Source organism: Bombus affinis, chromosome 14 (assembly GCF_024516045.1).
Source record: "Bombus affinis isolate iyBomAffi1 chromosome 14, iyBomAffi1.2, whole genome shotgun sequence".
Lineage (NCBI taxonomy): Eukaryota > Metazoa > Arthropoda > Insecta > Hymenoptera > Apidae > Bombus > Bombus affinis.
The window spans coordinates 4,215,369-4,231,924 of NC_066357.1; the positions used below are offsets into that span (position 1 = coordinate 4,215,369).

Below are 16,556 nucleotides of genomic sequence, written 5' to 3' on the forward strand. Positions count from 1 at the left end.
ATAATCAAAAAGGCAATAAGTCACCGTCCGATATACGAGTTCCGAATGACGCAACCGAGGATGCAACATTTTCGGCCGAATCCTATGTATAATAGTCAGTCATCGAGCACCATCATATCCGTCATATCTACGGCATATCGAGGTTTCGTTTTTTATTCTCCGATTCAATTTCATCGTAGCTACGTTGGCAACAACGACCACCGGGTATGTGGCTGGCTGAAACTAACGAGCGCGAATATGCCCGCCGCATAAGTGTATACATATTCATGGAAACTTTGTACACGCGTGCACCGGCATGTACACGCTCGCGTGTAAGCCATAATCCAAACGTCTGCAATTCGTTCCACTTCCGTGAACCCAATTTTTCCGATGTGTGACGTAAAAGTTTCGTGAAAATCGAGTCGTCAGCTAGATGGTTTTTACGGGCGGATAAAAGTGTAAGCTTGGCGATCTTGTGACGTAAGATGGGAAATTCTGGTAATTTTTATTTCTGTTCCTGACTAGACAAGATGTCTTGTTACTTTAGAATACGATGAAAAATTTTAATAAAACAGTAGCTTCGTTTTTCGATCGCCGTAGCTTCTATTGCAGCGCACCGTGGATTTTGATAAAATTTGATAACGTTTATATCTTTATTTGATACGAAATTACATACTTTCTTGCGTTCATGAGCGGCAGAGAAGCTTGATACGATAATAAAGCAAGAACGAAATATTAATATGCTATACGAATGTAACGAATAACAATATTCTGGTATTACAATACGAGTATCGTGAGTGACTATGAGATGTGCTTTTTACGTAATTGATCGATACATAATCGAAATTTCTAAAGCGCTAGTTATGAGTGGAAGATTAAGGTAGCGATGTGTAGCATCACGAGTGGTAGCCTTTTCTCTTCATGGGAAAAGAAGTTAGCAAGAGATTAATCAACCCTTTGATTATTATTGACGTCTGTAGGCGCTTGATAATAACACTTATCGTGTATTATGAATCATACTGCTTGTTATGCTTACCATGTATTAAGAAAATATTTAGTGGCAAGTACTGTGTATTCACGTTATTGTCTTTACGAGTGTATTGTACAAAAGAGTAAAAGAAAAGAAGGAATTTATCAATTCGTCAGAAGATGAAGCGTACAGTAAAGCTGCATGCTGCATGTTCGTAATGCTAGAACATATAATTTTATACTTCACCGGGCACTTGCCAAAGGTACTCGCATAATTTTTCCGACTTAGGATTCGGAAATTCGAAAATCCTAAAATTTTGTAAAGTCTTTTTTAGAAGCTAAATACGTAAAATGTCGAATTTCCTGGAAATACCAGTCTAATCTACGATTTCTAGAAAGATTCAAAAGCGTCGAAGATGAAATTTAGAATGTTGCTCCGAATACCAAGAAGCTCGAACGTTTAAATCCGAAGAAGTAATTACGGACGAAGCAAGCCAAATGTAGAACAGACTTTTATTACGCGCGAACGCTATTAATAGGTATTAAAATGTGTTATTAACAGGAGCACGAATAGTCGTAATACGACGGTTCTTCAAATGAGATTCGCAGCACTGTGCTAAAACTCTTCTCAGGGTGGAAGAAGTAACTCGAATGAAAGTATTGACCTCGATAAACTTGCACAAGGTGCAGTTATGAATTGCGTGAATTACCGCTGTCATTTGCTATTAAGCTAACAAAGCAGCGAAGTTTCTGTCTGTATCGTAGCTGACAATGCTAAACAAGAATTATTGCTGCTTGCTGCTCCTCTATGAAACTTTGCCAGAACCTTCGCATACGAATATATATATATATATATATATATATATATTTTTTTTTTTTTCTAATATGTATATCCTGGAAAAATTTACATTGAAATCGGTATTAATTTGCACTGCTCTACTTGCTACAATGTAAACCCTCGTTAAAGCGTGAAGTTTATCTTTAAAACATAACTTCCTACGGAGCATTTCGCTGAATTTTAACAAATTGCGAATACAAGCGTCTTGTGTCATAAAACGGTGAAAATGAAAGATGAAGATGAGCGTAGCCTAAATACATTTCTTTCCTAGAAAATGATATACATATGTAAAAGAACACACCTAGAGGAACACTGGTGCAGATATTCTTTGCAAGTAATATAATTTATATTTAAAAATTCATTATCGGAGACAAAATTTAACATTCGAAATGACTATTAAAACTAACCAACTATTAAAAACGTCGTCTTAGCCGTCAACGCGTCTAACTCCTTCGTAACAAAATTTAGGGCTTGAACAAACTTCGTTACAACCAAAATGTTTAAACCCTAAATTTTGTTTCTATTTTTCCGCTGGAAAACTCGTGGAAGTATAAGCTACGTATAACATTTCAATATTTTATAACAAAGGGTAGATATTGAGAGATCCCTCGGACAAGACGTTGAAAATCTCCAACTCGTTCATCATCGACGCATCTCGACACGATCGTTCTGCACTTTGTTCCTTTTCTCTTCCAAACACTGTCTGAGTTGGCGCAGCTGTTCCACTCTATCATTCCGTGCTCCAAGGAAAATATTCAGTTTCTTAAGATCGGTCGGTGGTTCTCCGCAAACAGATGGATTGGGACAGAAAGTCCACACCGGATCATCGTTCCACAGTAGATCGAAACCACCGATTCTGGTCTCTCTGCCGGTGAAACGGCCCTCGAAGTCGAGCACGTTGAGCGTGTCGTCGAGGAGATCGAACTTGAGCCGATAATCCTCGCTGTCCGTGCCGGTCAGCGCTGGCGAGGCGTTCACCTCGAGCAACCACGGCGTCAGATCCTCGTCGAGAAGTATATCGTAACCGTACAGCTCGAACGAGTTCTTTCCCTGCATGATCACCGACTGCACCGCCAGCAAGCTGGCCATTATCACGCCTGTGGGATCGATAAATGGTTTTATGGGGAGAGGTTAATAAATCGAGAAGCGGAACGCTGTTTTCGGGCATTGTAGGCGAGATATTGGTATTGGGCCAGCTTTCATGTTTTTTTTTTTTTTTTTATATTACTCTGCTTGGGGAGCTGGAGGTTGGGGAATATCGATGAGCGGAAGATTGGACGAGGGCGGAGAGATCCGTTTTGAGCGGTTTTCTTTATGGCGTTTTTAGTTGGACTTGCTCTTCTGATAGCATTTGATATATCGTTATAGGAATAATAATGCTTTTATCAGTAATGCGAAGTTTGAAGCTACGAGGAAAGAAGGGAAGCAGGAGGGGAGAGTTTGGCCAGAAACTGCTAATGGACTCGTCAGTAAGTCAATCTTTCTTTTTGCGTGGAGCAAGTCTTTACGAACATTGCGCGCCACTCTGTAAGCCACTCTAGGGGGAGGGTTCGGCGTAGCGTTGAATTTATACTAGCTAAAACTTTCACGCTGGTCTACCTCAATCCAATAGGAGGAGTTCCGCAGACTCCAAGGTTATTGGACTCCATTACGGTGCTTCCCCGTTGGTAAACTTAGACATTGAGATAATAGAAAAGAAAAACCGAATATTGTACATCCATAGGAAAAATGTATGGTGGGACAAGTGCTCGTAGGAGTCATCCTCCTTTAGATTCCTCCAGCTCGTTGGGTCGCTACGGTAATACCGTTTCTAATAATTTAATAATCGGTGTGCGTGTTCGAACTAACCGGCAATTCGTTGGAACAGAGCTTCCACCGCAGCTGCCCCGTGTCTCGCGGTTAAATACTCTCTAACCTTCATCAACGCCCATTTGCATCCTCTTTTCAATTCCCCCTTCTTATCGTCATCATCGTGTATCTTCAGCTGTATCGCCATATTAGTGAGATGCACCCTGCTGTCGTCTATGTTCTCCAGATCGAACAGCTCGCCCGACAGCCGTGCGAAACCCTCTCTAGCCAGCCAAACTTTCAGAGGGCAAAATGAGGTTACCAGGGTGTAGATACGTAGATCGAATTTTCTGCCTGAAATCATCGGGACATTTACAAATACACGGGGGGATGATCGTCTAACTCTCTGGCTTGTATCCACAGCCGTCTTAAGACCATCGAAGAAAGTGCTTTTCAACGGTTCGACATTCAAGCCTCCTCCTTTCGGCGACGCTAGCGAACAAAGGTTCACGGAAAGGTTTCAGCCGCTGGCTGTCCGCGCCATCCCCTTTTCGAATGTACCGAGGTGTTCTCCCCGACAAGAGCCATTCTTCGCTGGCGATAAGCGGCTGAATGCCGAGGAGTATCGTTCTGGAGAACCAACCTGCCAGGAGGTAAGGATTCTCTACGTATTTCTGCACGATGAAAGTCTCCACCGGTGGTATTTCCACTTGCTGGCCGAATTCTTTGCTACGCCACTCCGATAGGTCTTTCAGCTTCCTGAACAGGAAGATACCTGTTAATTTAAACGTTACGGCCTATAGATTTGTTTCAGTCGTTATATCAGTCGTGTATTTACCTGCTGCACTGATTATGAATAGACTGCGAATGTTTATGCAAACTTATATTATTATAAATATAACTAAATTAAGATTTTGTTTCATCTATTAAAAGTTGCAATAGGTACTCTATTTTGGATATTGTACATATTCTTACGTACCAGGCGCGTTTTGTACATCTTTGGAAGCTTAGATCTCCCAAAAATGCACAGATATCCACCGTTTAATTACGAATTTATCCGTAACTATTTCATTCGGAATGTCCAATAATGTGAGAGTGGAATTTGCTGCATATTTGGTTAGGAACAATTTGTTATTGGATAGGTCGAAGTCGTGATCGTGAATTTATCTGTGATTCTTTTATTCTTGATGTCGATTCGTTCCGTTGCAATTTGCTGGATTATTGGGATTTTTAGTTAGAAACGTTACATAGGGTAGATTTTGTAGAGTTTATATTGGCAATTTTTCTTTTTAATCTCTTGAAGCTTCAGTATGAATCGACTCCTTTTTATAAACCATAGGAATATTTGTAATAGCCTACAATTTCAATTTTGAGCAAGTTGGCGTCACGCGAAAACTATAGGATATTTACTGAATTGCTGATTTTTATACGTTTATGGGATTTTTAAACGTTCGAAAAATGCATAGAACGCACATAATAAGCGGAGGTATCTCTGATACTAAACGTACAAGAAGTATCTCTTTAATTTCTTCAGTCGTTCAGTTGCGTAAATATAAAATAAAAATCCGCAGTCTATTCATAGCAACATACCTTTGCCCTGCGATCTTCCTGCAGGTTTCACGATCCACGTGGAACCAGGTTGCTTGTGATACTCCTCCGCGAATAGCCTATAATCGTTTGGTAGTTCGAATGTCAGCGGCATACCATCGCAAAGTTCAGCTTCGTCTATCTTATTCGACTTGAGTAACAATTTCTTGTATCGTTTCAAGTTTCTGTATAAGTAATTCTTCCGTGTCAATTCGTAATGATTCCGGAAGTGTGGGATCTTTTGATAAGAAGCGAGCTTCAGGTCCAAAGCCTGACGAACGTCATTGATCTCGCACCACCAAAGGTGCCAGTTCTGATCGTTGGGCTCTATTACCTTGAAAAGAGTTAAAGGATTCGCGTGGGAGGCTCACTCGTCGACGTATTAGTGTCAGGAAGTACAATTTATTCGTGGATATGATTACGCGAATTGTGTCGAATAATAAACTGCTTCCTGCTTCTGGGAGCTGTAACGCGAATACCTTTTCCGTATTTTGTCCTCTTGCGTAACTTCGATTTCGTTAATCGCAAACGTTTCGCTTTGTTCTGTAATTAGTCGAACATATTCACGTGTGATTTATCCTCATCATTTATTCTGAATTATTAATTTGATCGGTCGATTATTTTGAGCTCGTTACATCACTAATTTGGTTCGTAAATTCGTGTTCGGTTAAATTGTTTATTTGGTTGATAAAGTTTGGATTTATCGATGACAGAATACAGCGATTCCGAAGGCTTTTACACTTGCCATTTATTTCAACATTATCGCGATTAAACTGTCTTCATTCATAACTTTGTTCAAGAGAAAAAGAAAACGTTGTAGTTACGTAAAATCTCTCTTCATTTGCATATTTAAGAATTAATAATTCCACGACGAACAAACAAAGTTAAAAAGATACGCGTACATAACGTGGAAGATTAAAAACTCTCTCGGTAAGTTTTTGAGAAAATTTCGATATAGTCGCGTTACTTTTTAGTTGGAAAATTTCTAAAAGAAACTTCGCAAACTTTGCAGAATTATAAATAGTTTAATCGAAAAATTGATATTTATATATTTTCGTTCTAGTTCGTCATCTTAAGCTTTCCTTGCTAAAAAGAAACTTTTAATTACTTCTCACCAACATTTCAATTACTAAAAGCAAACATAGCAGACCTTTTAAAAGAAACAAGCTCCGAGTTTACTCGCTAAGGACTTCCAACAATTTCAACCCCATAATACGGTTAAACCACAGCTAACTCCGTTTTCCCATACCACAAATTTCGCGTTCGCAATCCGCGAAGGGTGACACGCGAACATTTTGTCGAACAATGAGGATTTTCGCATAATCGTCGCTCTTCAATGTTTTGTCGTTTCTTTCCCTTTTTTCTAAAGTCGTTTCATTTAGTCGTTTAAAGTCGTATCCCCTCGTCAGGGGATATACGCGGTCGTGATTCGTTCCCACCCTCGGCTCGTTAACGACCTTAAGGTCGTCACGCCAACATAGGACATTCCATTACCTGCGTCCATCCTCTGGCCAGCATCACCCTAACCTGCGTCGAAGGGAAGTCGCAGCGGAACCTGATGACCTTGTCGTCCTCGTTCTGCCTCCTTCTCGCGGTCGAATTCCTTTTTTCTCGTGGTGATGCGTTCTCTTCGCTCTCGTGGCTTGGTCTTGCGTTCTTGGACATTTCGTGGTCGTGGAACGACTGGCCAAGGAATTTTGTTTGCCAGATAGAAATATGCAATTATACAAATATATACTTATATTATTATTTATATCGCATGGCAGATTGCGCGCGCGGTTAGTTGAGATTTTATAATTCCGACGGAAATCGTTTTAGTTATATTGGTTAGGGTGAATGGACCTAACCCGTTGCGTAATTTCATTGGAACAAGTTCAGGCCATTGAGTAATACGAAGACGAATGAGATGCAAATACTTTGGAGCAGTGGTTTGTTGGGTAGCTTATAGAATCTATGGCTTTGAATTTAGTGCAATTAACGTCGTTTATAATCTTTGAATTGCTTTGTCCAAATCTGTGAAGAGGTTGAAAGATCTTGGAAAAATTGTGATATGGAACTGAAACGAGAAATTATATTTATTAATTCCATACTGTTCTCAACTTTGGTAAAGTGTTTAGTAGTAGAAGAACGCTATAAAGAAACACGTGTATATGAAATACGTGTTCCGGAAAATTAAAGATGCGCGTTCTGAATATATAATTGTACGTATACCTCGATACCTGTAGAAATAAATATTAAGAAACTCTAATTCAGGTACATTCAAATTCAGGTGAATTAATATATTCATATTTTAATTCCTACACATTATACTATAATTTTAATAAATTTTACATACTCGTCTGTCATCTGCGAAATTAATATTTGCAATAAATACCTCGTAACTCCGGTATATCCTTTCAGATTTATTTTAAATAATACAAGTATCGTTACGTTTTTAACGAGATATGAAAATGTTTTTCTCTCAGTACCAAGCGTACAAATATTTTCGTGCATAGAGACACTATAGTTAGTAACAGGTTAAAATCAATCTGCTACCGCGAACCACGCGCATTAAATCACCCCTCGGTGGGGAATTAAAATTACCCCTGTATAAACAGCGGGAAATGTAAGTTACCGCTTTTTTCCCCTGCGATCTCTTTATGGCAAAAGGCTATGACATAAAGCGATATAATCGCTATGCTTTGGAAATGAATCCGGAAATTGGCCGCTCGTGACACCCGCGGCAGCCTCGTGTTATACACGAGAATAGAAAAGAAGCTTACGACCGTTTCATGCGGTTTCATCCTCGCTCTGTCGTCTCACCCTATCGTTGTGCTACAATGTTGCTGGCGATATTAGCACGAAGAGAGGAAGGAGGCTAGATAGATGGTGTCCGAAATTTCGTGAGCCGTTTTCCGGTATACCTAACGAGAACACGCTTCGGTCCCAAGCAAATAACAGCCTACGTGCCCCGAATGGGGATGCAGATGGGTGATGGATGATGTATACTCGATGAGGCCAGTGCTTCCATCGCTTTCCTACCAGCGCAACGTTTCCGGACTAGGTTCAATCAGGGCTGCTGTTCGAGCCATTAACTATCCTGTACTTTCCATGCAATTGTGCAAGATAGGAAAATTGCAAAATACGATTGTGATACATGAAAATAAATTTTATTATAGATATTTATATGTATATTTCAGGGACTATGGGATTGAAAGTTTATATGCGTTACGGTTTTATCAGGATGGCCATTTTATGGTTTAACGTTCCTCCTAATTTGCGTTGGATATTCTATACGATATAGGAAGATTAGGTTTATCGTAGTTGGACTGCGGATTTTTATACATTTATGGAAAATTGTGCAAAAAACGCGTGGAATCCATATAATAGGCGAGAATACAAAATTGAAAATTGCGTTAACGAGGGAATCCGAGCAGAAATTATGGCAAAATATGGCATAATCGACAAATTTGATAATACGATTCTCCTCGAATTTGATATCGCGTCCTCGCATGGATTTAACATTTCGTTAAAATATTTACTTTTCTCCTTAGGTATCAAACGCGCTAATCTGCTTGAAAGTTGAATATATGTACATACTGTAGCGTGAATATTTTAAGCACGGCGCAATGCTTTCACGATAAACTCGAAACCACGTACACTTCTTCCCAAGTAGTAAAATATTTAACCTATCATTTTTCCATTCCATACCATATCTTCTCCTTTTTCTTTCTTTTTTTTCTGAGATCTTCAATCGCAAAAGTAAATTCGATATGACGGCAAAAAATTGGCATCGAAGTATTATACGCGTTTCTTGAATATTTTATCAAGATTTTTAATCGCCAGTTACGTATATCGATATTAAATGACGAACAAATTATTCCACTTTACGATGATAAAAATTACTTGTTAATCTTCTTCCAAGAAATTAACCCCTTGGTACTCTTAGGTAAAACGATATTCCTTTTCACTTTTAATATGACGCGATTTTCTTCAAAAGGATTTAACGCGGGCCTGAGTCCTTGGAACCTCGTTAATTCGCGCTCTTCCATAAGATTCATATTCTGCAATTCGTTTCAAAAAATTCTGTCGTATTACGAATGACAATATCTCCATTAGAAACGTCAAGTTCGTGTTTAAATGTCCACTATCCTTGCGCTTATAAAAGATCCGTGCAACATATGCAAATTTCCATAGTAAAAAATTTTCTCACGTCTACGCTCGCACACAAAACACATTCAATCCTTTTCAGATAACTCGTGCGCACCGCAGACGCAGGAATGTTAAACATGAGAACCATACCACCCCAAATTTGTCCATTTCTTTAGCCCGTAGCTCTTCGAAACGCATCCTATGTATATTCGCACGAGGAACTAGTTTCTTGCTCGTGAATAAATTGCGTTTCGTGTATCCGACATTAGCAATCGCTTGTTCAACCGTCGGTGAGGAAAGAAAGAAAAGGATGGTCAGTTGTACCGTGTTTCCTGGTGGCACGGCTGCTGAAGTTTTGTCGTATCGTTCGTAACGGTAGTGCACGTGCGACGAGCCGGATGCACGTTGCCGCAGCTTGCATACACGATGCACAGAAACGGTAATCGACATATTGCCTAGGTACATGGTGGTATTTTTCAGTTGTTTCAGACGTCGAGATGCTCTTCTCGCGTCTGCCGCCTCGAGACACGGTCATCGAGCCGCTTCAGTAACTCGTATTGAAATGAATTTTTATGCAAATACTATTGCATAATTTATAACGAAGTTTGAAAATATTCTGTAACTGGAAATATCCTATATTCCTGACTTGCAAGAATATTCATGGGCTCTTTGAACACGAGCTAGTATTTGTAAGTTATTCTGTATATATAAGACACTTATACTGTATTATACTCGTTATAGTATTACGTTAGTTTACTTGGTATTACCTGCAGGAATTGTATATTATTTTCATTAGAAATTAATCGAAGAACCTGGAAGCTGCGTTACAATGTTTGATTTACTGTGCTGCTCGCTGAGTTGCTTATATCAACATCGAGTGCTCGTATCGAAATAAAAAAGGAGATAGAAAAATACAATTGCATCGACAGCGGTAGTGAAACCAGTATTATTTTCTTACTAAAAATCCTCAGCGTTGTTCATCTCTGGTATTTCCTGCCATATCATTTGTTACGTCCGGTGACTCTTTATGTAACCCAGAACCATCCCTCGGTCGAGGCGGCCATTAGCTGTGCGATTAGAATTAGTCGTATCTCAATAATCCTAAGGGATTGTGATAAAACTAAGCATTTCGATTTTATCGTTAAGGCCGTTAAGTGGTATAAAACACCTTCAAGTCGGGATGTTCCTTATGGTTATTGCTCCATCAGGTAAAAAGTAGGAAAACGTAGGTTTTCCCATCTTTCCAGGGATTTCTACGCGAAAGCGACTGGTGATGGGACGACCACCACCTAGTAAAAGCTTTCTCTTTTTCTCTGTGACAGTGTAATATCAATCCACATCTGAGGCGCAGGTCCTCACCGCGTACTCTCAATAACCCCAAGAACCCACCATAAACTTAAACTTTTAGTTTATTAACCCTGTAGGTGTTATTGGTTTATGGATGATCCTTGGAACAGTACGTTCATACAAATTACGGGGTAAAAGCGGGTATTTACCTATCGGGAAAGCTGGTTTTCCCCATGAACAATGTCACCTACGAGCCACGTTGGTAGGAGGCTTCCTCCTCCTATCTTCATTTATTAACGTGGACTATAACCAATTGGCATCGCGGATCGTTGCTCTCTCTTTTCCTAACGAAAACGCAAGAACAACGAATCCGCGTTATTAGTTCAAAGGGCACAGCCACACCGAGCTTTCCTCCGTAATAATATGAGAACACCCTGGAACTGAAACTAAAACCGATCACCAGTCAACATCTCAGATCAGTCGTGTAAACTGTGTTATTCAATTTCGAGAGAAAACAAAGATAGTAGTTGTGTTACGGCTCAACCTTCTTGTCTTTAAAACCTAAGTGAAATTCACTGATTCATCGATTACAGATTAGTCAACATCTCTACACTGGGTGTATCACCTTTGACTCAGTCAACGTCTTTGCACTGGTTTATCAACCTTAGATCAGTCATTCAGTTAACTTATATCTATACGCACCGAGCGTAACCATCTTGTCTACAAGTTCTTGCAATAAAGTGTAAATTATAACCTGTTATCTCAGTGTTAGAATTAATTCAACCATCTCTATTATTCTAAACGAAATATGGGATCGATCATTTCGTGGCGTCGATTGTATAATCGTAACAGGAATTTACGACTGCCGCTGACGCGCTTCCTTGCGATCGCGTCTCTCCGCGAGTGGTCGAGCACCATTCTCTCTCTCTCTCTCTTTTTTATCTTTCTCTCTCTCTTATCTGCAACGATAAAAATGAACAAAAGCCTACTATCCTCAAAAAACGAACACGCAATATCGAATAAAAACAACCTCGTAGCACACAGATTTTTATAACAGACGTCTCTCGCGTGATCAAAGGAACGAGAATCCCACGAATGCCAGGATCGAACGAGAAAAGTATTGCATCAAATTTGACCGAACTAATCCCCGATGCAGGAACAATGTTACAAAACTCTCGATCCGTCGTGGAAATCCAATTTGGCATCGGAAATGCGAATGACGCCAAGCGAAAAGCAATGGGAACGCGTGTTTCAGTTCGACGAGCGGCACGACCACACGCGATAATTGATACCGATTGCAGCCACGTGACACATTTGTCGGAGGGTTTGGCCGAGCGCACGCGAAGCGATCGACGCGTGATCCATGATCCATCGCCATCGAACGCACCCTCGAACGCGTCGCAACGGACGATCGTCACGCTACGTAAAGCCACGTGGCTGGAAAATAATAGCTATTTATACGACGCTGTTATCGGCTGGCGTATGCTTCCGCTTGACGCCTGCTGCGTTGATGACGCCTCTCGTTTATGATCGTTTGCCTTTCTTCCGTTTTGGATCTCCATGTTTACCAGCGTCTCTGTTTTATTCCGCCATAAGCTGCACGATGCACTTTTTTCGATATCTTCCATTGCAAGACAGTTTGCGTAATCCTGGCGATTTACGAACGTGCGTGACCAGTAATTTATCGTACGTTAACGAGGAGAAAGGCTTAGAGAAAAAAAGGTCTTGGGTCGTGTGTTTCTCTGTATCTTCCTTGCGTGTTTTTCGATCGTGCTTTTCCATTTTAACGAAGTTAGAAGCTTCGTAGATTTGAGAATAGTAATTACGACGGAATATGAAGCGTCGTACAGTTCTATGGAATTTGAACTAATTTCTAGTACCTGAAAGAAGTGTTTATAAAAGAATTCCTAATAATTTATTCAAACAATACTAAGTACTAAGAGATACGAAGACTATGATGACTGTGGCTAGTTTCCAGTGCTACTTTCACTCACATTAATTAACGAAATACGTTGTTTGAAAGTAAAGGGCCAAGCGCGGTAAATAATTAAAGAATTATATGATTATATAAATAAACACGTATGTAAATCACGCGTTAATAGTTAGACATATGGCGTTGGCGTCGCGTCATCGACCGTCATAGCTTTAGTAGTCAACGCATTCTTGCGACAATTGGATGATTGTGTCATTTAATCCTACAAATTTTCAGGATTACTATCCAGTTCACAATATTCATAATAATTTGGAATTTCTCGAATGTGTTGGAAATTCAGGAAAACTTTAGCATAAGATAGAAACGATAAATCAAGCTGAATGACATGCGTGTGTCACGATCTCGTAATACAACGGAGAACGCTGAAAACTTTCTGCGCAACGTAATAAAATATGTATTCGTTTTCCTGGTCGAGCGAGAGGCAAGTACATCTCACGGAGGTGACAAACGAAGACCTGTCTTTTCACGGTAATGCAAGACGTTGCTTCATTTGCGGTTGTTCTATTTGCATCTGCGGTTCAGCGGTGGAAACGGATAACGCCGTGTGCATGTAATTGTCTCATTTGTGGTTTCAGGTCAAAGCACAATTTGTCCTCGCGGAAACTCAGGTTTTCTACGGTTCTCAGATTTTACACGGGAAGACACGCGTGCAATACGAGAATGAATAAACAACATTATTCTCGGAGCCAACGTTTGCGGTAGCTCGTCCTATAGTATGTCTGTTTTACCTTAGACCAAAATTGGATTGCTGGAATTCAATTCGTTTTCACGAAACCATGACAGTTGTGAGGGCGAACATTGTTACGCGAGTTTTATCTGTTTACAATACAAATTTGTGGTAAAAAAAGAAAAAAAGGAAAAAAAGAAAAATCAAATTAAAATCCAAATTATTCGTTAGTTTACTGGAAACTCTGTTTTATCCTAATCTACTTGCAAAGTGAAAATACCAAACTAAATAACGGTTCAACGCTTCCAACTAATATAAGAAAGGAAAATAAAATTTCCCTATATCTGTTTTACGCGTCTTCCAATTTTAGTTCGAAACTGTAAAGTTTATTTTTAAATTCGCAGACAATTACTCCGACTCAACTTAAGCAAGGTCCTCATCGACCAAAACTCGCGAAACGATCGCCCTATCCGTAATTGCTTCCCGAAAAACTGAAGAGCCGTAACGCTCTGAACAATTGGCTCAAGGGAAAATAATTGCCGTGACGGGAGTTGCGTGTAGGCAAAACGAATCACGAATTCCAGTCGTCGTCCTGACTGCTGCTCCTTGTCGGCTGACAATGAGTCACACAGAGCTACCATGTTGATTCGTCATCTACGAAACGAAATAGGCTTCTGCGAGCCGTGAGCGGTATGCACGCGAAATTAATTCCAGCCCTGCCCGCGGTGCGCCTGGCCGACGTCGAATTTACATTTATTTCTTGCCACACAGGCCGTCCAGTCTGGCCCGGGCCGAATTTCCATATTTCCAGCGCCGACGTCTCCATATCGATCCGATAGTCTCCGGTATAAACGTATCCGACGAAGCGAGCGAAATGCTCGGCTAGACGACGACGAAGAACGCTTTGAGCGGCGAAACGACCAGCACAGGAAGCCCTCTTGCCTTCGTAAAAATGAATCTCAGCCGCGAATCGTAATAAAGGGGGAGGAAGGAGGCAAACAGTTCGTTATGCTGCTTTCTTGCCCTTTCTTTCAGCCTGCCTTTTCCTTCTTCTTCTTTTTACTCGTAGCCTTTGTTCGTTGTTGCTTCGTCTTTCGGCCTCTTTCTTTGAGTTAAAGACCGAGGGAAGATGGTGATGACGATGGTAAAGATGGATATTAAGTGGAGCTTTGAGACAGTGTGCCGGCTGTTTTCTCGTTATCAGCCTAGAGAGATTCTAAATGTTTGGCTTCCTCTCTGTAGTTGATCTCTCGATTATTTTCCTTAGATTATTTACGAGGTGGATTGGAGGAGACGGAGAGACCTTTATCGCTTGGGTTTAGAGCGTAATTGTAGAGTAAAGAGACATCGAGTAGCGTTATTAATTTACTTGTTTAGGCTGCTGTAACTCATTCGTATTCCACTGTCAACGCCAAAGGAAAACATTTCCGATCAGTCATATTCTTCTATTATTGAATTTTGCTGCATCTTTTAAAAGAGACACTGTTCGATCCTTCGACGAGAAAAGATGAAGTCGAATGTCGCGAAGATTGGAACGCACAGGGTGACCCATTTCGAGCTATAAATGGATTTTACGATCGGAAGCTGCGTCGAATCGCACAAAATCGAACACGCCAAGTGGTACGAGGGGCTCGTTAGAATTTCGCGAAAGAAATCTACTGACGGAGTTGCCGATATTTCTGCCGGGTCGTTTATAATTTTTTGATCCATTCTTTTATCCATTTCTTTCTATTATTACTATTATTTTTAACCCCTTAGACGCATCTTTAATCTCGACAAGACACGTGAACGCGAACGTACTTTCACGCATTCCTCACAAGTTGCAAATTCTTTTCCATTAACGATAAATCGAAGAATTTGTAATGATATTACGTTTGTTTTGGCACACCGGTTATTGATTTATCGAAAGGGTTAATAGGTTAAGGTTACGTATAAATATAGCCTTGATAATCTTGATCTGTTTACTTCGCTAATGCCTTCTCGGCGACATATAAATTCTTTTTTATTGTTTTCGATATAAATCCTGGGATTAGTCTATTTTTACATCGGAATCGGACACCTTGCGCGTATATATCGTTTTGTTGATGCCAAGCTCGGGGCAAGATTTAGGACGTACTATTTGGATTGAAATTTCAGGGTCCTCAGCGAAAATGAAAGTGAACATCTGTACGAAGCCTTGAGAGCGTACCCGCGACGTTTTATTGCGTCACGTTTTATTTCGGTTTCGATCGGTCGCTCTACGGCCATAAACGCGTTTCAGAAACCTGTCGAAACTTAGATTTATCCCTAGATCGTATTTCTTCCTTTTTCTTTTCTGTTGTTTTTACGAGTAATATATTTTTCAGAGGCAAGAATCTGTATGCAGAACGAAACGAATATGAGATCAGAACGAACTCGTTGATATTTTTGCAGGCTAATTCGTTGGCAAAATTTCGAACATCTATTGGTGATTGTAATATACGTATGTAAATGCAGTCGTGTCCAAAATTTAAAGATGTGAATGACATCGGATTTCGTATTTGAGAAATAACTGGCGCCTCGTTGTTTCTCACGTTTAACTAATAACAGTTGCGCGTTTCGTATTTATTACAGTATTATGAAATAATTAGAACTCGAAACGATCGTCCAGATCTGTAACTTTAGATATCGCGCAGTCTGTTTAGGAAATCTTTCCCAGCAATCCCAATTACGCTTTGGGATCTTGAGTTTCTCACGTTTATCGGTATAAAAAGATTCGTAATTTCAAGGTAGCCCTCGATCGCGTGTTTTTTCTCGTTTCTTCAACTACATATCTCACTCCTCATTCTGAGAAAGGAAATAGCGTGCATTTTATTCGTAAGAAACGAGGGAAAAATTATTATTATATAACGCATTGTTGCGCTGCAGTGTTCCGCTCGTACTCGACCTCGATTCTTCTTCTCTCTCGAAGGCGAAATAAAACGGAGGAGAAAGAATTTCTCATTTCTTAAACGAAATTAACCGATAAGAAGGGAAAGTAGGAAACCTAATGATTTCAGAGGAAATGCGAGTCTTCGAAACATTTGTTACTATGTCTCGATTCATTTCGATCGATAGGGCCAAATTTTGAGAAATTTATTCGCTAACAGGATCGGAAGTATGCGAGGTACGCAAAGTAGTTCAATGTTACCATTCCATTGGATCCTCTCGGTCAGAATCGAGATCGTCATTTAAATTCAGTGCGTCGTAGCCGAAGCATTCCCGGGCCCTACTCCCGGGAGAGGATGATGGATGACCTTGAACAACCAGTGGGAGATCGTGGTACGGTTATTCAATAGTCGGAAATGGTTCGTCAATGG

At 40.2% G+C, this 16,556-nt stretch overlaps 2 protein-coding genes across 10 annotated transcripts in view; one reads left to right on the forward strand and one right to left on the reverse strand.

Moving 5' to 3' along the window:
* Positions 1-16,556, forward strand: part of LOC126924445 (PH and SEC7 domain-containing protein) — an 82,848-nt gene that overhangs the window by 22,659 nt on the left and 43,633 nt on the right. Inside the window, exon 2 of one of the 9 annotated variants that reach the window (XM_050738927.1) lies at positions 15,585-15,685. The exons of the other annotated variants lie outside the window; for them this stretch is intronic. The gene's annotated coding sequence lies outside the window, so the exon portion shown is untranslated. The remainder of the gene's footprint in view (positions 1-15,584; positions 15,686-16,556) is intronic. 9 annotated transcript variants of the gene reach the window in all.
* Positions 2,324-2,981, reverse strand: LOC126924457 (probable tubulin polyglutamylase TTLL9). Its single transcript, XM_050738985.1, has one exon. It carries the CDS (start codon positions 2,873-2,875, stop codon positions 2,429-2,431), a length of 447 nt encoding a protein of 148 aa, XP_050594942.1. The 5' UTR covers positions 2,876-2,981; the 3' UTR covers positions 2,324-2,428.